At 44.2% G+C, this 25,045-nt stretch overlaps 1 protein-coding gene across 1 annotated transcript in view; it reads left to right on the forward strand.

The window, feature by feature from the left end:
• The window catches only part of SLC6A5 (solute carrier family 6 member 5), a 63,646-nt gene extending 39,662 nt beyond the window's left edge, over window positions 1-23,984 (forward strand). Inside the window, exons 15-17 of the mRNA XM_044270464.1 lie at window positions 14,455-14,555; window positions 22,050-22,217; window positions 23,641-23,984. Of these exons, the coding sequence (XP_044126399.1) occupies window positions 14,455-14,555; window positions 22,050-22,217; window positions 23,641-23,796 (425 nt within the window). The 3' untranslated portion in view covers window positions 23,797-23,984. The remainder of the gene's footprint in view (window positions 1-14,454; window positions 14,556-22,049; window positions 22,218-23,640) is intronic.
• The last annotated feature ends 1,061 nt before the right edge of the window (window positions 23,985-25,045 follow it).

Here is a 25,045-nt window from a genome sequence, read left to right on the forward strand (position 1 = left end):
GGTCGGATAATGTGATGTTACCTATCCGGGCTCCAGAGACATTACGTATATGCGAATCAGACAGGAACAGGTAATCCAATCTGTGAAAGGACATCTTGGCATGCGAGTAAAATGTATAATCTCGGCCATTGGGGTTCAAGGTCCGCCAGACGTCCAAGACCTTCAGTTTTCTCAGAGAAATTTTTAGCCTTTTCAAGAGCTTTTAAGACACAGACGGTCTGCCCACCGAGGTGTCCACCGCTGGCTCCAGGGCAACGTTAAAGTCGCCCCCTAAAACTAATAAACCATCTGAGAAGGAAGATAATACAGCAAGGGTCTGAACGAGCCATGGCACTTGGCCTCTATTAGGGGCATATAAATTGGCAAACGTCACTGGGGAATCACCCAGTACACCTTTTACAAAAATGTACCTACCCTCGGGGTCCGCAGAAGTAGCCGTGTGCTTGAAGGGAAGGCACTTATGCACAGCTATACTAACCCCCCTACTGGCAGAGTCATGTGTACTATGAAACCATTGGACACATTTCTTAGGGGGAAGGTTGGGGACTTTGCCTGTTCTGTAATGGGTCTCTTGTAGAAAAGCCACTGAGACTTTATCCCTCAGAAGGAGAGACAGTGTTTGGGACCTTTTGCATGGCTCGTTCAGCCCATGTGCGTTTAGTGAGGCGACTACTATAGAAGACATTTCTGCATACAATCAAGGGAGTAAGAGCAGAGGATACCCATGGAAGCACTGGATAGCACACAGTTGATATGAGCAGAGGAAAGGAAAGGGGGAGAGGGGAACATAGAACACAAAATAGGGGAGATAACATTAAGCATATTAAACTGGCAAGTGACCAGCTCGGACAAAGTACCCATCCGAGGTGGAGTGAGTGCTTCACTTATCACCAGCCAAGACAGGATTGGACTGGCGAGGGGGCAAGTAAAGCACCGTATGGTCCGAAACATATAGACCAGAACACAAATACGTCCAGCACCGGTATCTATCCGGTCTTCACCCTTCAAGTAGGGAACAAAGTTCGCAGCCCTAGAGGTAGCATCCAGTAACAACAGAGAGCCGTCACAATTCTGGTATGACCTCATATATAAAACATTAGACCTGAGATACAAAATAGGCCGAAAAATGGAAAACGGGAGAAAGGCCAAGTTCACCCATAGTAAACATTAATACAGGAGGATGAGAGGCAGTCATCTCCAAGCCTGGAGAAGTGAGATAGCAACGATACATGCTTACAAACATGGCCGATGACGACTGGGTTCAGGTGAGGGCCCTGTCCATCTTGCCGCGTCCCAAACGATCCGGTCTGCCCGTGGAGGCCTTCTGCCAGGCTGAAACACGAGGTGGAGGTAGGGGGCCATCTTGGTCGGCCGGTAACCATGAAGGGATTTCCACCGGAGGGACATCCAGGGACCTCCAGACAGAGTCAAGATCCGCAGGTGAATGCACGGTAAGTAGCTCACCATTCCTAGAGACCGCCAGCCCAAAGGGATACAGCCATCGGAACGGAGTCGACGTTTTCCTCAGGACATCCAGGAGAGGCTTGAATAAGCGCCGCTTAGCCAAGGTCGATGGCGCGAGATCCTGGAACATCTGGATCGGGGTATTCTCATACTCCAGTACCTCCATCTCACACTGTCGTTTCAGGAGGGCTGCGGTGTCGACGTAGCTCAGCAGGCCACAAATCACGTCTCGTGGTGGTTCTTGCGGTTTAGGCCTGGGGCGCAACGCCCTGTGTATGCGCTCCACCACGATTCCCGCCGCTCTGTCTGGGTCAAGCATCATGGAGAATATTTCGCGCGCCACTGTCGACAAGGCCTCCACCGCAATCGACTCAGGTAGGCCGCGAATGCAAATGTTGCGCCGGCGACTACGATTCTCCTGATCTTCCAGCTTTAGGAAGGCATCGTTCAGTAAGGCCTTGTGAGACGCCAGCACCTCCGATGCTTTACCTTCATAGGTCATGATGGCTTCTTGTGCTGTCTCTAGCGAGACAACTCTCTGGCCCAGGTGCTTCAGGTCATCTTTAATGTCTGACAAGTCTTGCTTAAGAGGCAAAAGGGCAGATTCAAGGACACGTCGTAGAGTCCGCTCTGAAAGAGACGGATCTCTGGGCCTCCTGTCCGATATATCGGAGCCGCTGCCTGCGTCTGAGAGTTCTCCTACATCGGAGTCATGAGCAACAGACGCCGCCATATTGGGGCCCTTCTGCGCGGCAATCCTCGGCGTTTTCCGAAGAAACTTCTCCATCTCTGGTTCTTTGGAGTGCAGTGGGGTAGACTCTGAGCTTCCTCTGTTCTTTTCTCTGCCAGGTTTCCCCATAATCAAGCAAATTGTAAGCTTATATAGGGCAAAGGAGCCGGAATGCTGGAGGAGCTCAAGCTCGTGCGGCCATTCAGCAGCGTGGCTCGGCTCCGCCCCCCAGGAGTTATATTCCTGTACATAGTAGGCAGTATTATAGTAGTTATATTCTTGTACATAGGAGCAGTATTATAGTAGGTATATTCTTGTACATAGGAGCAGTATTATAGTAGTTATATTCTTGTACATAGGAGAAGTATTATAGTAGTTATATTCTTGTACATAGGAGGCAGTATTATAGTAGTTATATTCTTGTACATAGGAGCGGTATTATAGTAGTTATATTCTTGTACATAGGAGAAGTATTATAGTAGTTATATTCTTGTACATAGGAGGCAGTATTATAGTAGTTATATTCTTGTACATAGTAGGCAGTATTATAGTAGTTATATTCTTGTACATAGGAGAAGTATTATAGTAATTATATTCTTGTACATAGGAGAAGTATTATAGTAGTTATATTCTTGTACATAGGAGGCAGTATTATAGTAGTTATATTCCTGTACATAGGAGGCAGTATTATAGTAGTTATATTCTTGTACATAGGAGCAGTATTATAGTAGTTATATTCTTTGTCAATTTTCTTTTTATTGAAAAAGGCACAAAGTTATGTGAAATGCATACAACTCGTGTACCAGACGCAGCTGGATAACTGCTCAATCAGCCGATACATATTTTCACACGTGAATGCTTACATAACTAAAACCAACAATAACCTGAGCTAACAAGTATCTGAAGGGATGGGAAAAACAAGACAAGGGGAAGGAGGGAAGGAAAAAAGGGGGGGGGGGTGGATTAGGTTAGATGTCAATCCATTAACATGTATCAGACAACATCATAGCTTAGAAATTGCGATATTGCATCCAGGGGGACCATACTTTAATAAATACCGCTCTAGAATGATTCTCCCAATGGGCCAACTCCTCAAATCGGTATAATTGGTCGATTTTCTCAATCCACATCACAGACGAGGGAGCCGAGTCGCTCTTCCAGAGGAGAGGGACCAGTAGTCGGGCTGCTGTTATCAGCATGGTTGGTAGGCTAGACTTTGAAGGGGCAAGCGTACTATTAGGGCACCACAGTAACAGAAGCTTTTCATCCAGCCTGACCTTGGTGTTACAAATCTTATTTATAGTTGTGACCACCTCCTCCCAGAAAGGTTTAATTTTCTCACAATTCCACCAAATATGTGATAAAGAACCAGGTCCTCCTCCACACCTCCAGCAACTGTCTGGGATAGCGGGATTAATCTTATGAAGGAATACTGGCGTTTTGTACCATCTTGTGAGTAATTTATAAGAGTTAGCCTGAATCCTGATGCAACGGTTGAATCCGTGCGAGTGTGTGAGGATAAACGCTTTTTCAGGTTCTGAAAGAGACATGGACAGTTCCTTCTCCCAGGCCGCTAAGAACCACAGATCTGGAGGTGCAGAGGAGAGTAGCTCCTTGTAAAATGTGGAGAGAGGTTTCCTGGGGCGGATGGCAGTAGAGAGTTTCCCTTCCATCCACGAGGGATCAGTAGTAGGCTTGGGGAGCGTTGTCAAGCGCGCCACATCCTTTTTAAAAGCCATGACCGCTAGGAAAGAGGCCTCTTGGACTCTCGGAATTGCGTCAATTTTGCCCCAATCAAAAGCACCCGTCTCAGTCATGACGTCTTGTAGTGTGGAGCTAGAGAGCAATGCCCAGATTCCTGACGGCCTAGAGGTGGTAGGGTGAATATAGGCTTGCAGTAAGTGTAAGGGGAGATTCACACTAGGAAACTGGAGGGAGGAGGATTTATATAGTTTGGACCACTCCAATAATAAACCTTTCCATAAGGGTGATGTGAACTTATTGTTGGCGGTGCATTTGCGTAAGCCCCAAAGAACTAGCTTGTCGTTATATGAGAGCATATCACACTCCAGTCGGGAGACAAGGCCGGGGGGGCGCCAAGACAAGAGGCTCAGAGCTCTATTTAGCAGTGCTGCTCTATAATAAAGGTACATGTCAGGTAGGCCAAAGCCTCCCAACCTCCTCTCCCGAGTGAGAGTGGCATACGCCAGTCTAGGGGAACTGCCTGACCACACAAATGCCGAGAAGACCCTGCGGACCTCCACAAAGAAGGAATGGGGTAGCCAGATAGGGAGTGTTTGAATAAGATAAAGCAGTCTGGGGACTATAAAGGCTTTGATGTAGTTCTTCCTCCCAATCCATGAGATAAATGGCAATTTTAGGGAGCGCAAGTGAGATTTGATGGATTTCAGCAGGGGGACCTGGTTCAGCTCAAAGAGCTCATCCGGATTCGCTGAGATATTAGTACCCAAAACCGGAATTGACTTAGAAGCCCACGAAAAAGCAGTGGAGCTTTTAAGCGTCTTAACAGTAGAAGGTGGGCAGGTAATATTCAGGGCCTGTGACTTTGTGTAATTAATTTTAAAGTTTGAAACCTTTCCGTATTCTTCAAAAAGGGCCTGAAGTCTGGGGAAAGAAGTTAGGGGGTTGGATGTTATGACTAAAAGATCGTCTGCGAAAGCAGCCGTCCGATGAGTCTGCGACCCCACAGTGAGTCCTTCAATGTCCGGTTCTTGTCTGATCCTGGCCAACAGGGTCTCCATGACAATGACAAAGAGAGCAGGTGAGAGAGGGCAGCCCTGACGCGTCCCATTGGTGATGGGAAAGGAAGGGGAGAGTGTCCCATTAATACGTATTCTGGCAGAGGGGAGCGAGTACAATGAGAAGACGGATTGGATGAACTGATCCGGAAGGCCAAATTTCGACAATGCTCGCGACATGAATTGCCAGCTAATCCTATCAAAAGCCTTCTCTGCATCTGTACTGAGCAAGGCCAGCGGTATTGAGTGCTTTCGGGCATGTGTAATCAACTGTATGACCCGGACTGTATTCTCGCTTCCCTGTCTACCAGAAACAAATCCCACCTGCTCCTCGTTGACAATGCCAGGGAGAACCGCCTGAATCCGCTGAGCCAAAATCTTGGCCCACCACTTCACGTCAGTATTTAGGAGCGAAATTGGGCGGTAGCTCCCACAGTTTAGGGGGTCTTTATTTTCTTTGTGAATTACCGTGATGTGGGCTGAGAGCGACTGGGGCGGGAGGGAGCCCCCTTGAAGTAAATGGTTACATAGGATGTTAAACTGAGGGATTAAAATGTGTTTGAAGGTGTTATAGTAAGAAATGGTGAAACCATCGGGGCCTGGGCTTTTCCCTGTGGGTATGGAGGAGAGGACCTTACTAATTTCAGTATCAGTGATGGGAGATAAGAGCTGGACTGACTGCGCTGGGGTAATGGTAGGTAGCTGTAGGGAGGAGAGGAATCTCTCCGTTGCTTCCCCTAGTTGTTCTGGTGATAAGTCGTCTGGTGTTTTAAGATTGTAAAGGTCTCTATAGAAGGCACAAAAGGAATTAGCAATATCTGACGTACTTTTATGTAGAACTCCTTTATCATTCTTGACTGCAGAAATAAAGGAGTCAGTTTTCTGCTTCTTGACTAGGGCGGACATTAACCTATTACCCTTGTCCCCGTGGGCATATGAACGGAATTTGGCTCTGAGTAACAGCTTGGCTGAGGTGACATTCATCAGGTTTTTAAGCTTAGTGCGGGCTTCTGATAGCTCTGAGGCACAACTAAGGGCCTGGGAGGTTTTATGTGATAGCTCTAGAGCCTGGATCCGGGAAAGAAGTGTCGCCACCCCTTGGTTCCGTTGTTTTTTAACATGGGCACCTAAGGCTATTAGTTCCCCTCTCAGGACCGCTTTGTGGGTTTCCCAAACAATGGAAGGGGAGGGCGCGTCAGGGCCTGAAGCATTGGACTTGAAGAAATCCGTTATGATGGAGGAGAGTTTAACAGCATGGGAGGGATCTGAAATAATGGTCTCATTTATGCGCCAATTCCATTCCCTCTTTGGGAGGTCCTGCAGAGAGACACTTAGGAATACAGGGGCATGGTCAGACAGGGTGATGTTCCCTATATGGGATCCGATAGCTCTATTAGCAAAGGACTTAGATAGGAATAAATAGTCTAACCTATGATAGGACAGTTTAGCTGCTGAGTAAAAGGAAAAGTCCCTACCAGTGGGGTTAGTGGTGCGCCAAATATCTAAGACTCCCAACCTCTGTAAGGCACATTTAAGGCGTCGTAAGCGAACGTGTGTGATGGCAGATTTCCCAGTTGAAGAATCTAATGCAGGTTCAAGGGTAGCATTAAAATCACCTCCTAAAATGACCATACCCTCCTTGAAGGAGGACAATAAGCCAAGGGTCTGAACGAGCCAAGCAACCTGCCCTCTGTTGGGAGCATATACAGTTGCCAGGGTAACAGGAGTGTCAGCAATAGCGCCCTTAACAAACAAGTAACGACCCTCAGGGTCTGCAGAGACGGCAGAGTGCTTAAAGGGGAGCTGCTTGTGGACCGCTATGCTGACACCCCTGCTAGCCGAACTATACGTGCTGTGGAACCATTGGGAAAACCGTTTGGGGGGCAATTTGGGGATCTTACCCTCTCGGAAGTGGGTTTCTTGGAAGAAAGCTATAGACACTTTATCCCTCTGTAAAAGGGCCAGGATTTGGGACCTCTTGCAAGGCTCGTTCATTCCCCGGGCGTTAAAGGATGAGATCACAATAGACGACATTCTGAAATGAAAAGCGGACAGTCAGCATCTAACAATGCAAAATATGACATCTGGTGGTGGAGGAGGGGGGAGGGGGACACACAAGGGAAGAAGGGGGGACAAACTGGGAAGGTACATAAAAATGCAAAGACATATTGCATAGAGGGCTCTACCGAGCACCTGACTGTGCGACCCTTTCTCATTACGGCTACCAGCCGGGGTCTGTCAGGTGGGGGGTCCCGCAGAGCTATAGAGGGCCAATTACTGGCCATCACACAAGGGAAAGGTGACCTAAAGGTAGTACCGGATTAACCCCTGCAGATCAAAAGGAGGGGCAAAAAGCAGGCAAGAACAAGAACTGCATATAAATCATCTGAAAGACTAGGACTGGGTGAGCAAGAGCTGGAAGTTGAAATAATGGTTTCCACAACAGGCGGACATTACTGGCCTGAACTCAGGCCCATAACTACCAGCAATCAGGAAAGCTCCCAGTCACTTCATCCTAAGACACTAAGTCCCAGGTAAGCTGAGTGGAACTGGAAACAATTCAGCAAGCACCATAAAAGGTTCCCCTGTTCATGAAGGAGAGCGGTCAGACTTTTCAGCCCTGGCTTTGGGCGACTTTTTATTGAAGACAGGACGCCATTCCGCTGCCCGAGGTGGCGGGAGGGGGGGGTCCTCAATGTCGGCCGGCATCCAGGAGGGGATGTCGATCGGGCTCAATCCCAATTGATCCCAGCTGGCCTGAAGATCCTTCGGCGTGCGGATGGAGACTTGGCGTCCGTTTCTAAGGACCGCAATCCCGAACGGATAAAGCCACCTGAATGGGGTAGCTGATGCTCTGAGAGCATCCAGGAGAGGCTTGAGGATGCGCCTTTTCATTAAAGTGGACGGGGCCAGGTCCTGAAAGAACATAATCGGGGTGTCCTCATAGTGCAGGCGCTCCGATTCTCTGCCAGCCCTCATAAGCGCTGCGGTGTCAATGTAGCTGAGCAAGCCGCATATGACATCTCTTGGGGGATCGGTGTTCTTCGGCTTAGGCCTAAGCGCCCTGTGGATCCTCTCTATCACTATGCGCTCCGCTCTCTCAGGCCCCAGCAGGTCAGCAAATACCTCTCGCGCCACTTTCTCCATCGCTTCATTTGCAATCACTTCAGGGAGCCCACGGATCCTCAGATTCCTCCTCCGGCTCCGGTTCTCCTGGTCTTCAACCCTCAGGAGCGCATCGTTGAGAAGGTCAGTGTGTGAATTAAGCGCCCTGAATGTCTTCTCCTCCCGTCAGATAGCCGCCTCCTGCGCGCCCTCCAAATCAGACACGCGGTGGCCGATGCTCCGGAGATCTTCTTTAATTTCGGATAAATCCTTTTTAATCGGAGCCAGCGCCGAATTCAGCACCTCCAGAAGTGCCGCTTTAGTGAATAAGCCTCTCTGCCTCTTTGACTTGCAGGTGGAGGCATCAGAGACGCTGCCGCCATCTGTGTCTTCCCCCATATCAGACGCTGGGGCTATAGCGGGGGCCATCTTGGGGGTCTCAGCCGTCCTCAGCCTCGGATGCTTTTTTAGGAAATGATCCATATCAGCCTGTCTGGATCTCCTAGGGGATGGATCAGCTTGATCTTTAACTCGATCCTTGCCTGTCTTGCCCATAAAAGCGAAGCTATATGCGTATTTTAGGGGTTAATTCACCGGTAAGGTGTAGGAGCTCAGCAACACACAACCATTCAGCTAGACAGCCAGGCTCCGCCCCCATAGTAGTTATATTCTTGTACATAGGAGCAGTATTATAGTAGTTATATTCTTGTACATAGGAGCAGTATTATAGTAGTTATATTCTTGTACATAGGAGCAGTATTATAGCAGTTATATTCTTATACATAGGAGCAGTATTATAGTAGTTATATTCTTGTACATAGGAGCAGTATTATAGTGGTTATATTCTTGTACATAGGAGCAGTATTATAGTAATTATATTCTTGTACATAGGAGCAGTATTATAGTAGTTATATTCTTGTACATAGGAGTCAGAATTATAGTAATTATATTCCTGTACATAGGAGCAGTATTATAGTAGTTATATTCTTGTACATAGGAGCAGTATTATAGTAGTTATATTCTTGTACATAGGGGGCAGTATTATAGTAGTTATATTCTTGTACATAGGAGCAGTATTATAGTAGTTATATTCTTGTACATAGGAGCAGTATTATAGTAGTTATATTCTTGTACATAGGAGCAGTATTATAGTAGTTATATTCCTGTACATAGGAGCAGTATTATAGTAGTTATATTCTTGTACATAGGAGGCAGTATTATAGTAGTTATATTCTTGTACATAGGAGCAGTATTATAGTAGTTATATTCCTGTACATAGGAGCAGTATTATAGTAGTTATATTCTTGTACATAGGAGCAGTATTATAGTAGTTATATTCCTGTACATAGGAGCAGTATTATAGTAGTTATATTCTTGTACATAGGAGCGGTATTATAGTAGTTATATTCCTGTACATAGGAGCAGTATTATAGTAGTTATATTCTTGTACATAGGAGCAGTATTATAGTAGTTATATTCCTGTACATAGGTGCAGTATTATAGTAGTTATATTCTTATACATAGGAGCAGTATTATAGTAGTTATATTCTTGTACATAGGAGCAGTATTATAGTAGTTATATTCTTATACATAGGAGCAGTATTATAGTAGTTATATTCTTGTACATAGGAGCAGTATTATAGTGGTTATATTCTTGTACATAGGAGCAGTATTATAGTAATTATATTCTTGTACATAGGAGCAGTATTATAGTAGTTATATTCTTGTACATAGGAGTCAGAATTATAGTAATTATATTCCTGTACATACAGACGTGGACAAAATTGTTGGTACCCTTTGGTCAATGAAAGAAAAAGTCACAATGGTCACAGAAATAACTTTAATCTGACAAAAGTAATAATAAATTAAAATTCTATAAATGTTAACCAATGAAAGTCAGACATTGTTTTTCAACCATGCTTCAACAGAATTATGTAAAAAAATAAACTCATGAAACAGGCATGGACAAAAATGATGGTACCCCTAACTTAATATTTTGTTGCGCAACCTTTTGAGGCAATCACTGCAATCAAACGCTTCCTGTAACTGTCAATGAGACATCTGCACCTCTCAGCAGGTATTTTGGCCCACTCCTCATGAGCAAACTGCTCCAGTTGTGTCCGGTTTGAAGGGTGCCTTTTCCAGACTGCATGTTTCAGCTCCTTCCAAAGATGCTCAATAGGATTGAGGTCAGGGCTCATAGAAGGCCACTTTAGAATAGTCCAATTTTTTCCTCTTAGCCATTCTTGGGTGTTTTTAGCGGTGTGTTTTGGGTCATTGTCCTGTTGCAAGACCCATGACCTGCGACTGAGACCAAGCTTTCTGACACTGGCTAGTACATTTCTCTCTAGAATTCCTTGATAGTCTTGAGATTTCATTGTACCCTGCACAGATTCAAGACACCCTGTGCCAGACGCAGCAAAGCAGCCCCAGAACATAACAGAGCCTCCTCCATGTTTCACAGTAGGGACAGTGTTCTTTTCTTGATATGCTTCATTTTTTCGTCTGTGAACATACAGCTGATGTGCCTTGGCAAAAACTTCGATTTTTGTCTCATCTGTCCACAGGACATTCTCCCAGAAGCTTTGTGGCTTGTCAACATGTAGTTTGGCATATTCCAGTCTTGCTTTTTTATGATTCGTTTTCAACAATGGTGTCCTCCTTGGTCGTCTCCCATGTAGTCCACTTTGGCTCAAACAACGACGGATGGTGCGATCTGACACTGATGTTCCTTGAGCATGAAGTTCACCTTGAATCTCTTTAGAAGTCTTTCTAGGCTCTTTTGTTACCATTCGGATTATCCGTCTCTTAGATTTGTCATCAATTTTCCTCCTGCGGCCACGTCCAGGGAGGTTGGCTACAGTCCCATGGATCTTAAACTTATGAATAATATGTGCAACTGTACTCACAGGAACATCTAGTTGCTTGGAGATGGTCTTATAGCCTTTACCTTTAACATGCTTGTCTATAATTTTCTTTCTGATCTCTTGAGACAGCTCTTTCCTTTGCTTCCTCTGGTCCATGTCGAGTGTGGTACACACCATATCACCAAACAACACAGTGATTACCTGGAGCCATATATATAGGCCCAATGGCTGATTACAAGGTTGTAGACACCTGTGATGCTAATTAGTGGACACACCTTGAATTAACATGTCCCTTTGGTCACATTATGTTCTGTGTTTTCTAGGGGTACCATCATTTTTGTCCATGCCTGTTTCATGAGTTTATTTTTTTACATAATTCTGTTGAAGCATGGTTGAAAAACAATGTCTGACTTTCATTGGTTAACATTTATAGAATTTTAATTTATTATTACTTTTGTCAGATTAAAGTTATTTCTGTGACCATTGTGACTTTTTCTTTCATTGACCAAAGGGTACCAACAATTTTGTCCACGTCTGTAGGAGCAGTATTATAGTAGTTATATTCTTGTATATAGGAGGCAGTATTATAGTAGTTATATTCTTGTACATAGGAGCAGTATTATAGTAGTTATATTCTTGTACATAGGAGCAGTATTATAGTAGTTATATTCCTGTACATAGGAGCAGTATTATAGTAGTTATATTCTTGTACATAGGAGCAGTATTATAGTAGTTATATTCCTGTACATAGGAGGAGTATTATAGTAGTTATATTATTGTACATAGGAGCAGTATTATAGTAGTTATATTATTGTACATAGGAGCAGTATTATAGTAGTTATATTATATATAAACTTTCTTAGTTTAGGAGAATTCTCCTCCCATGGTATATCATTTCTTTGCATTATTTTGAGCTATGGGGAAGATAATTAGAATAAATAGATGTTCGGGAACCTCTTTTATAATTATGGTTATGAATGTTGCTCTGTTCCTCTCTCCCCATTATGATTCCATGTACAGTGCAGGCTACTGGAGGATCTGTTCTGTATATTAGGATTCATTAGTGATTCTTCCCCTGTAATGCTCTCTGTGGCTGGGTTCGGGGGATGATGATGTCTGCACCCATCTGGGAGTTCTTCTTAAATAGCTGGAAACAGTTTGCATCTTGAATCGCTGCTATTTTAATTTTACGATCTTCACTTGTGTTAAAGACTTCGCCATTCTCTGTTTACTGCTCCCAAGAGGAACATTGAAACCATCACAACACATATGTGTTACCGAGTGAGTGAAGGATCAGGCGCCAAGAGACTCTACAGAGAGCTGATTTACACAGATTAAACCTCCATTACGTGAAGACATTAACAAGGAGACATTCAACTCAGTTGTTTTCTTAGTTGATTTTAAGAAGTTTTACAAGTAGAATGAGTAGCGTATCCTGGGACGGTTCCCTGGATCACCTCTTCATGGTGGCTTAAAGAAGACTTACATGGAGGACAGATAGACCTGCAATGACTCAGAGAGCACCCCTCAGCAGGATTAACCCTACTAAACCAGACACACTGCCTGGTAGGGTGGATCCTGCTGATTGCAATGATACATGTCGCGTGAAAACTGGTTTTCCATTAAATAAATATTTTATGCTAATGAGGGTTTCAGTGCACTGAGGGTCATGGCCACCACTGAAATGCTGAGGAGCCAAGGTGCACTGACGTGCTAGGCCCTGTCCCTTGGTGCACTGACGTGCTAGGCCCTGTCCCTTGGTGCACTGATGTGCTAGGCCCTGTCCCTTGGTGCACTGACGTGCTAGGCCCTGTCCCTTGGTGCACTGACGTGCTAGGCCCTGTCCCTTGGTGCACTGACCTGCTAGGCCCTGTCCCTTGGTGCACTGACGTGCTAGGCCCTGTCCCTTGGTGCACTGACGTGCTAGGCCCTCTCCCTTGGTGCACTGACGTGCTAGGCCCTGTCCCTTGGTGCACTGACGTGCTAGGCCCTGTCCCTTGGTGCACTGACGTGCTAGGCCCTGTCCCTTGGTGCACTGACGTGCTAGGCCCTCTCCCTTGGTGCACTGACGTGCTAGGCCCTGTCCCTTGGTGCACTGACGTGCTAGGCCCTGTCCCTTGGTGCACTGACGTGCTAGGCCCTGTCCCTTGGTGCACTGACGTGCTAGGCCCTGTCCCTTGGCGCACTGACGTGCTAGGCCCTGTCCCTTGGCGTACTGACGTGCTAGGCCCTGTCCCTTGGTGCACTGACGTGCTAGGCCCTGTCCCTTGGTGCACTGACGTGCTAGGCCCTGTCCCTTGGTGCACTGACGTGCTAGGCCCTGTCCCTTGGTGCACTGACGTGCTAGGCCCTGTCCCTTGGTGCACTGACGTGCTAGGCCCTGTCCCTTGGTGCACTGACGTGCTAGGCCCTGTCCCTTGGTGCACTGAAGCCTTCATTTGCATAAAGAATAAAAACCTATTTTCTTTGGAATGCCACAAGTCAGGTATCATTATAATCAGCAGGTTCAACCCTGCCAGGTAGAATGTCTGGTTTAATTGAATTGATCCTACAGATGGGTGCTCCTTAAAGGGGTTGTGTCATTGGTGATGAATTGCTAGGATATACCGCCAATGTCAGAGAGCTATGGGTCCCACCCTCTTGGATCCGCTCCTATCTCCACAATGGGGCCCCCAAAGCAGAGGGGAGCGGGACCACAAGTCTGTTCTCCATTCACCTCTACGGGAGTTAAAGAAATAACCGAGAGAGCCCTCTCAGCCATTCTCAGAACTCCCATAGAAGCGAATGGAGGGTGGATGCGCTTGCGTGGTGCCCTCTCCTTCACTTTGGGGGGCTCATTTTGGAGATAGGAGCAGGTCCCATTGGTGGGACCCACACCTTTTGAACATTGGTGGCATGCCATCAATGTCGGAGGTGAGACAACCCCTTTAAGGGCTTCTTCGGGACTCAGAACAGGTTATAAATCTTTGATTAACGAGGGGTCCGACCAACACTCCAGTCAGGACAGTGGAAAGACTGCAGCATCTTCACCTGAATGGGATGAGCTGCATCTGGATGCACAGCTGCCCTGATCTCAGAGCCTGAGAATATGTGATATTCTTTGACTAGAATATCTGATTATTTGGCACTCATCAGGTCTCTAATGCTGGATGAAAGGAATATTACAGTATATACTAATATTTCTATATCCATGCGGCTCAGAAAAGGCGCAATATAGCATATTGTGATGGATTTGCAGGCCAGTGGCATTCTCTCACCTAACCACCAGATGGCGATGTTACCCTCTCCAGCTTTGCAGAGGAAGGTAAATTCATATCCATCTGCACAAAGTGACTTTTCCCGTCAATCTCCCGCCTGCTTTTGGGCAGAGATCCTTATCTTTCCACCGTTCCTTCAGATTTATATTAATAGTGTTACCATAGCCCTGTGTCTGAGCCCCTCTCTGGGGTCTATCCAGGTGCAGGCTTTGTTGCATATATTGTGCATTTTGAGTCTAATGAGAACCTTTGCGTTTTGCTTGTGCCCTCAGGCCTGCAGAGATTCTGTGAAGACATAGAGATGATGATTGGATTTCAGCCGAATCGCTTCTGGAAGATTTGCTGGGCTTTCGTCACGCCGACTATTTTAACAGTAAGGAGATGGATAGGGCTTTATATTGTGTATTGATCGGTCCCTGAGGGCCGGCCAGGGGCAACGTGGCTCCAGGTGGGGGGATTAATTCTACGGTTCATGCAGACAAGTCTATTTCAACATATTCCATGTATCCCGTCCATAGAGCTGCCTATAGAACGTATAGAGGATCGTGCATGAAATACAGGCAAAGGTCATTCCTCCATATTGTCTCCCATACATCAGGCAGTTTAAGCATGTGTGCGGCCTCCTCCCTCCTCCCTCCACCTCCTCAAGCATCCATACATTGTCAGTATACCACCTGTACAGTACGCATACAACTCATACACAGCACACATACAGTATGCATACAGCTCATACACAGCACACATACAGTACGCATACAGCTCATACACAGCACACATACAGTATGCATACAGCTCATACACAGCACACATACAGTACGCATACAGCTCATACACAGCACACATACAGTATGCATACAGCTCATACACAGCACACATACAGTACGCATACACAGCACACATACAGTACGCATACAGCTCATACACAGCACACATACAGTATGCATACAGCTCATACACAGCACACATACAGTATGCATACAGCTCATACACAGCACACATACAGTATGCATACAGCTCATACACAGCACACATACAGTATGCATACAGCTCATATACAGTATGCATACAGCTCATACACCGCACACATACAGTATACATACAGCTCATACACCGCACACATACAGTATGCATACAGCTCATACACAGCACACATACAGTACGCATACAGCTCATACACAGCACACATACAGTATACATACAGCTCATACACAGCACACATACAGTACGCATACAGCTCATACACCGCACACATACAGTATACATACAGCTCATACACCGCACACATACAGTATGCATACAGCTCATACACAGCACACATACAGTACGCATACAGCTCATACACAGCACACATACAGTATACATACAGCTCATACACAGCACACATACAGTACGCATACACAGCACACATACAGTATGCATACAGCTCATACACAGCACACATACAGTATGCATACAGCTCATACACAGCACACATACAGTATGCATACAGCTCATACACAGCACACATACAGTATGCATACAGCTCATACACAGCACACATACAGTATGCATACAGCTCATATACAGTATGCATACAGCTCATACACCGCACACATACAGTATACATACAGCTCATACACCGCACACATACAGTATGCATACAGCTCATACACAGCACACATACAGTATGCATACAGCTCATACACAGCACACATACAGTATACATACAGCTCATACACAGCACACATACAGTATGCATACAGCTCATATACAGTATGCATACAGCTCATACACCGCACACATACAGTATGCATACAGCTCATACATAGTATACATACAGTATGCATACAGCTCATACACAGCACACATACAGTATGCATACAGCTCATACACAGCACACATACAGTATGCATACAGCTCATACACAGTATACATACAGCTCATATATAGCACATATACAGCTCATACACAGCACACATACAGTATGCATACAGCTCATACACAGCACACATACAGTATGCATACAGCTCATATACAGTATGCATACAGCTCATACACAGCACATATACAGTATGCATACAGCTCATACACAGCACACATACAGTATGCATACAGCTCATACACAGCACACATACAGCTCATACACAGCACACATACAGCTCATATACAGTATGCATACAGCTCATACACAGCACACATACAGTATGCATACAGCTCATACACAGCACACATACAGTATGCATACAGCTCATACACAGCACACATACAGCTCATATACAGTATGCATACAGCTCATACACAGCACACATACAGTATGCATACAGCTCATACACAGCACACATACAGTATGCATACAGCTCATACACAGCACACATACAGTATGCATACAGCTCATACACAGCACACATACAGTATGCATACAGCTCATACACAGCACACATACAGTATGCATACAGCTCATACACAGCTCATATACAGTATGCATACAGCTCATACACAGCTCATATACAGTATGCATACAGCTCATACACAGCACACATACAGCTCATATACAGTATGCATACAGCTCATACACAGCACACATACAGTATGCATACAGCTCATACACAGCACACATACAGTATGCATACAGCTCATACACAGCACACATACAGCTCATACACAGCACACATACAGCTCATATACAGTATGCATACAGCTCATACACAGCACACATACAGTATACATACAGCTCATACACAGCACACATACAGTATGCATACAGCTCATACACAGCACACATACAGTATGCATACAGCTCATACACAGCACACATACAGTATGCATACAGCTCATACACAGCACACATACAGTATGCATACAGCTCATACACAGCACACATACAGTATGCATACAGCTCATACACAGCACACATACAGTATGCATACAGCTCATACACAGCACACATACAGTATGCATACAGCTCATACACAGCTCATATACAGTATGCATACAGCTCATACACAGCTCATATACAGTATGCATACAGCTCATACACAGCACACATACAGCTCATATACAGTATGCATACAGCTCATACACAGCACACATACAGTATGCATACAGCTCATACACAGCACACATACAGTATGCATACAGCTCATACACAGCACACATACAGCTCATACACAGCACACATACAGCTCATATACAGTATGCATACAGCTCATACACAGCACACATACAGTATACATACAGCTCATACACAGCACATATACAGCACATATACAGTATACATACAGCTCATATATGGCACATATACAGCTCATACACAGCACACATATGGCACATATATAGCACACATACAGCTCATATATAGCACATATACAGCTCATACACAGCACACATATGGCACATATACATTATACATAAGTACATATACAGCACACGTACAGTAAACACAATACATATATAGCAAAAATACATTATGTATAACTATATACACATCCATATACAGCCCACACACTGTATACAGGCACCTCCAGAGATATACACAAGCAATAGATTTTTGGCTAACGTGCTCCAGCATAGTACGACTGTACAGGCTAATACTAATGGGTCATTTGCTCCATGGCAGAAGATAGTTCAGTGTGGATACAATCTGTGCTGCGATTTCTGATATATAACATACAAGGGTCTCCTGGTTAAACATTTGTAAAGGCAAAGTGCCAATACTGCTCTGACCACAAGATGGCGCTCAAATCCCTTGTCTCTGCTTTACCATTCATGATTGTGGCTTTCCAGACAGAAGACCCCTGCAGCTACAGGCGGAAAAGCATCACGGCCCAAATTTCAGAAACTATGATCAAACATTCTTACTGCACCCCTCCCCCACCTGTCATTTCATTTACTATATAGAGCTGTGAAGGCTAACCTCCGGCACTCCAACTGTGGTAAAACTACAACTCCCAATATGTACACTTGCTTGGCTGTTCTTAGAACTCCCTAGAAATGAATGGAGCATGCTGGGAGTGGTAGTTTTATCACAGCTGGCGTGCCGGAGGTTAGCCATCACTGACACAGACCGATGCAGGTTATCCAATTATTTCTATATTGAAAACAAATCAGGAATTTAAAATCACCGAGAGCACTGAAGGCCCCGGGCCCCAGTGTAACATCTGTAAACTGTAACCTGGGCACTACGAGATAGATAGACAGGAGAGGATAGAAAGAACGATAGCTAGAAGATAGATAGATATGAGAGGATAGAGAGAACAATAGATCAATAGATAGATACAAGATAGATATGAGCTAGATAAATATATATGAGAGAGATAGATAGATAGATAGATAGATAGATAGATAGATAGACAGGAGAGGATAGAAAGAACGATAGATAGAAGATAGATAGATATGAGATAGATAGATAGATAGATAGATAGATAGAACTATAGATAGATAGGAGAGGATAGAGAGAACAATAGATCAATAGATAGATACAAGATAGATATGAGCTAGATAAATATATATGAGAGAGATAGATAGATAGATAGATAGATAGGATATAGGTAGATCGATATTCCTTCTGTTAGACGCCACCTTGTCACTGGTAGATGGGCCTGACATTTTCTTGATCAAAAATATGCGCAAAGAGATTGTACTTTTCATATAGTAAGTATAGCAGTAATGCAGTTTACACTTTCATGTATTCACCATTGGTTCATATAAATACAGGAAAATCAGCCATGGCCTTCAGTAGTATATTAGAAGTATCCAGTATTTCCCACTTTTACTGCAGATGCTGTTTGGGAGCGCAGTTCCCAGGTTTAGACACTGGGTGTCAGCAGAGAGCAGCTAAAGATGAGCAGTGCACGGGGGGCATGCAGCCCTGTGTACAATATCCAGGTGACATACTCAGTGCGGCTGCTTCATCGCATGCACAATGCAGGCTCCTTATTTCTACTCCAATACTGAGCACAGCCAACAAGGACAGAAAAGATGGTGAAGGGGAAAGCATTCCCTGCGGTGCAGCAGTTTATAGCTGTATAATACACGAGAGATGATAATATCGTTATAATAACCCTATAAATCGTTCTTTCAGATTTCATGGCGCACAATTAGCAAGTTGTGAAATTTACTATTAGGACAATGTCTATGAAATTTTATCTTGAGAATTTTTTTTTATTATTTAAAATATAATTTTTGTAATGTACGTTTCTTACCCGCCTGTGATGCTTCTATGTCTGGGTCCCTATGACAACACTTCCTGTGCTCTGGCAGCTCATTGTTATCATAGGGGTACTGCCCTCATAGCAGCCGATCACAACAGTAAAGGTAACATTTTAAGAAGAGATCCCATTGGTTCCTATGAGGCCATGAGTCCCCGTGATAATCAATCATAATTTGATTGGTTGCTATGAATGTCTCTGTATCAGAGTGCTGGGACAGGGAGACCTGTCATGGGGACACAGGGACAGGAGGCTTGTGGAGGAATTCTCTGATATCTCTGCGCAGGAGAAGACATTTTATTATAGATTGTCTGCTAGTTCTCCTTTAATCCCAAGTCCTGTTTATGTGGCTAATCACCAGAACAAACCGACGGAGCCTAACTAATGGTATAGCGATATATTACCGGGTGTGGCTCTAAGAAGGGCTGCGCAGGGTGCTATCTATAGGGGGTGCAGAGACAGCACTAGCCCCTACACTGCTCCCCGTGGTGCCCCCCTTTTCTCACACACTGTTGTGTTCCTGTCCCCTCTCTCACATACTTAACACAATTGTGACCCCCCCCCCCCAATATCACAAACTGCTCCCCATGTTTCTCCCACCTTCCTCATGGTCCCTACTTCCTCTGACCACCTCCATGTTCACCCCCTCTGTGTCCTCCTCATAGAACACAAATTATGCATGGAGTCATCTAAAAATAATAATGGGATAATACACACAGCGATGTCACAGTACAGGGATAATGCCTACAGTGATGTCACAGTACAGAGATAATACACACAGTGATGTCACAGTACAGAGATAATACACACAGTGATGTCATAGTACAGGGATAATACACACAGTGATGTCACAGTACAGAGATAATACACACAGCGATGTCACAGTACAGGGATAATACACACAGTGATGTCACAGTACAGGGATGATACACACAGTGATGTCACAGTACAGGGATAATACACACAGTGATGTCACAGTACAGGGATACACAGGATTCACAGTACAGGATACACACAGTGATGTCACAGTACAGGGATAATACACACAGTGATGTCACAGTACAGGGATAATACACACAGTGATGTCACAGTACAGGGATAATACACACAGTGATGTCACAGTACAGGGATAATACACACAGTGATGTCACAGTACAGGGATAATACACACAGTGATGTCACAGTACAGGGATAATACACACAGTGATGTCACAGTACAGGGATAATACACACAGTGATGTCACAGTACAGGGATAATACACACAGTGATGTCACAGTACAGGGATAATACACACAGTGATGTCACAGTACAGGGATAATACACACAGTGATGTCACAGTACAGGGATAATACACACAGTGATGTCACAGTACAGAGATAATACACACAGTGATGTCACAGTACAGGGATAATAACACAGTGATGTCACAGTACAGGATAATACACACAGTGATGTCACAGTACAGGGATAATACACACAGTGATGTCACAGTACAGGATAATACACACAGTGATGTCACAGTACAGAGATAATACACACAGTGATGTCACAGTACAGAGATAATACACACAGTGATGTCACAGTACAGAGATAATACACACAGTGATGTCACAGTACAGGGATAATACACACAGTGATGTCACAGTACAGGGATAATACACACAGTGATGTCACAGTACAGAGATAATACACACAGTGATGTCACAGTACAGGGATAATACACACAGTGATGTCACAGTACAGGGATAATATACACAGTGATGTCACAGTACAGAGATAATACACACAGTGATGTCACAGTACAGGGATAATACACACAGTGATGTCACAGTACAGAGATAATAAACACAGTGATTTCACAGTACAGAGATAATACACACAGTGATGTCACAGTACAGGGACAATACACACAGTGATGTCACAGTACAGAGATAATACACACAGTGATGTCACAGTACATGGATAATACACACAGTGATGTCACAGTACAGAGATAATACACACAGTGATGTCACAGCACAGGGATAATACACACAGTGATGTCACAGTACAGGGATAATACACACAGTGATGTCACAGTACATGGATAATACACACAGTGATGTCACAGTACAGAGATAATACACACAGTGATGTCACAGCACAGGGATAATACACACAGTGATGTCACAGTACAGGGATAATACACACAGTGATGTCACAGTACAGGGATAATACACACAGTGATGTCACAGTGCAGGGATAATACACACAGTGATGTCACAGTACAGAGATAATACACACAGTGATGTCACAGTACAGGGATAATGCACACAGTGATGTCACAGTACAGGGATAATACACACAGTGATGTCACAGCCCAGAGATAATACACACAGTGATGTCACAGCACAGGGATAATACACACAGTGATGTCACAGTACAGGGATAATACACACAGTGATGTCACAGTACAGGGATAATACACACAGTGATGTCACAGTACAGGGATAATACACACAGCAAACAGAATAGTGCCTCTAGTGGCTATAATATTTCATGCCCAGTCGATTATTAGGGTAATGTGTGCAGTATCACTGTGTGGATTTTATTATTTGCCCCTTGTAGATTTTTGCCCCTGTCCTTTAAATCTCCTTCCCACATGTTGCCATCTGATATTAACCCTTTGTTTGTCTTTCAGTTCATCCTATGCTTCAGCTTCTACCAGTTGGAACCAATGACTTATGGAACCTACCACTACCCACCGTGGTCCATGGTCCTCGGGTGGCTGATGCTGGCCTGCTCCGTCATCTGGATTCCAATCATGTTTGTCATCAAAATGTATCTGGCACCCGGCAGCTTTATTGAGGTAGCGGCTCCGAGCGTCTCAATCATTAGCCGGGCTCTGGCTTTGCATACTAAACAGTGATTATTTCTGCCCAGTGCAAGAATCAAAAATTAGATTGCGGCTTCCAATAGGCAGCGGAACAGCTGGATTATAAAAAGATTACAATGCATTTTGTCATGGACATGCACCTCGTCCCCAGCCCCAGCCCGACCTAATCCATTGTATTTACGACTCTTCACTTGGGAGGTCAAGGAGTCAAAATGGCAATTTAGATGAGATTAAAAATAATGACATTAGAAGCTCAATTTATTTTAATAGCGAGTAAACCAATAATTGCTCTGTTTATGATGCCAGAAGGTTGTTTCCTTGTCATTTTATGCCGGAGCCCCCGCTCCCCCCAGGAAACATGAAGCCTATTTTTCTTCTGCGTTCACCTGCCGCTCTGGAGAACGATCATTCGCGGATAATTAGAATCTCATTTCTAGCGCAGGTTTCTTATTTGGTCTGGTTTGTATACTTCAGGGGATTATCATAAACACAAATTCAATTACTTGTGAAGCTCCCACCGTCTGGGTTACTGGATTCAGTAATTGAGGAAAAAGTGGATGTGAAACGTTGGTTAAAAATCGGAAATCTTATCTAATAGATTTCACTTGGGTTCTTGTAGGACGTGTTCTACATGGCCCAAGGCTGCTGACATACAATTGACTTGTAATTGAGCCACCATATGTGGCCTTGTGGGTATCTTCTTGTGAGCTCAGTTGAGACTTCAACCCCTTGTGAAGTACCACTACTCCCATAGAGGCGAGAATATATAGCTCAGGAGGTTTGACGGGAGCTGGTACCACACCATAACCAGTTCTTGTCAGGAGCAAGTTGGTACCAAGCCAAAAGAAGACCATGTTAAGGTAGTATGGGCATATGGCCTAAGGTAACTTTGGAGGTAGTGGGATATCGGTGGCCAATTGAGAACCTGTACAAGTAAGTGGAGTTCTGTAATCATTTTTGTGTCCTCCTTTCTCGGGGTAGGTCCCAACCACTAATGTTGGGTTTTGATGTAGTGGCCATTGACAAGGAACTTGGAATACATAAAAGTGCAATATGCAACTCAATGCATACTTGTGGATCACAAATGTCACACCATAGCTTCTAGGACACAACAAAGGTCTTCCTCTAACCCTAGCCTAAGCTTAAAGGCTGGAATTAGAAGTATGTTGAGTAACAGTCAGGAGACGGTCATTAGATACAATTGGTACCAAGGAATTTACTGCTGAATGAAACCTTAATTTCCCTTCTATCTTCTTCTTTGAGATGTCTACCCCTCAAGAGGAGCATTTCACTGCGCTTTTGGGTGACCTTATTAAAGGGCTGTATGTCTAGAAAGGGTGGCAAGTATTAGAAGGTACAAGCTTATTAACCTGGCTCTTTTGTTCTTACCTTACAGAGGCTGAAGCTGGTTTGCTCTCCACAGCCAGACTGGGGTCCGTTCCTTTCTAAACACCGTGGAGAACGTTACAAGAACATGATAGACCCATTGGGTACCTCCTCACTTGGCCTGAAACTTCCTCCTAAGGATATGGAGCTAGGAACACAATGCTAGTATATATGGTGTCTGTACCTCTGTCGTACAGGCTCCCCACATTCCTCATAATGTTCGTCTCATTCTGCTTCCTTATCCGACAGTGCAGGTGGCCTCTTAGATAAACAGTAGATCCATTGTTGCATGCTGTAGCCAACACCTAAATCGACCGCCTTGCACATTTCTTGCTTCTCTATAGTGTCCACAACCTTTCGTTTGACTGCCAAATATCAGCAGTGCCTCTGACGATGATTGTCCAGCTGCAGTAAGTAATATTATTTTATAGAGAAAAATAGAGTAGTTGTTCCTGTCGTTATATGAGAATATTATATAGAGTGTGAGCCAATCTATTGTTAAGCAAAGAACTTTCATTATTTATTCCATCGACGATGGGTAAAACCCAAAAATGCCTCATTCCTCATTAGCCCAGAGTAGTTCCTCTACGGATACATCTCTGAAATGTCTATCAGGTTGGAGATCCAAGTCATATCTAAAAGTGGTAAACTGAAGTGAACCAGACTTCCTCGAGATATTCCACCACTAATTTGGTGGCTTCATCAGATCAAATTAGTGGTATGAACGTGCTCCCTGCATGTATTTTTATGCAAAGGTCGGGTCAACAGATGAAGCCACTGGGATTGTTAGTAAAGTTTATGCAAGGGTAACTGGACCTAAGGAAGCTAGTCAAATGAGTGATATTTCAATGTTCCACCGAGAGGCTTCCTAAAGTCAACTTAGTTGTAGGAAAGTTCTTCAAGAATGTGTTGCTTTGCAGAAATGTCAACAGATGAATCCAGTCAAGTGAATGTTGAAGAATATACAAGAGCTTACATTTTTTGATAATAGAAATCCGTTTAATTGACTAGTGAAACATTTTTCAAGATTTTGAACTAGTCCAGTTCATTCTGATTTGCTTCTTCAAGATATATCATGAAAGCTTCTCTTAGCACAAAAGTGACTGACTTTCTCTAAACTTCCTTTGTACCATGCAATCACGATCAATAGGTCAAATTGTCTAAAAAGATCACTCAGCAGGTCCGCCAAGAATTTACTAATGGTTTCAAACCAATATTGGAACTAAACAGCCCTAGCATGGCCCCGACACCTACCCATATGGTGGCTTCTCCTAGTACTATTCTTTGGGACATTGTTGACATGGAAAGTGTATAAAACATTTTATGTAGTGTCCATACTGGTACTGTTTAGGCTCCAGTATGAGGGTCATACTACTTACCAATATAAACAATGGTTTTGCCTTATTATTGGGTCT

The sequence above is a fragment of the Bufo gargarizans genome, chromosome 10 (genome assembly GCF_014858855.1).
Source record: "Bufo gargarizans isolate SCDJY-AF-19 chromosome 10, ASM1485885v1, whole genome shotgun sequence".
In the NCBI taxonomy this organism is placed as follows: Eukaryota; Metazoa; Chordata; class Amphibia; order Anura; family Bufonidae; genus Bufo; species Bufo gargarizans.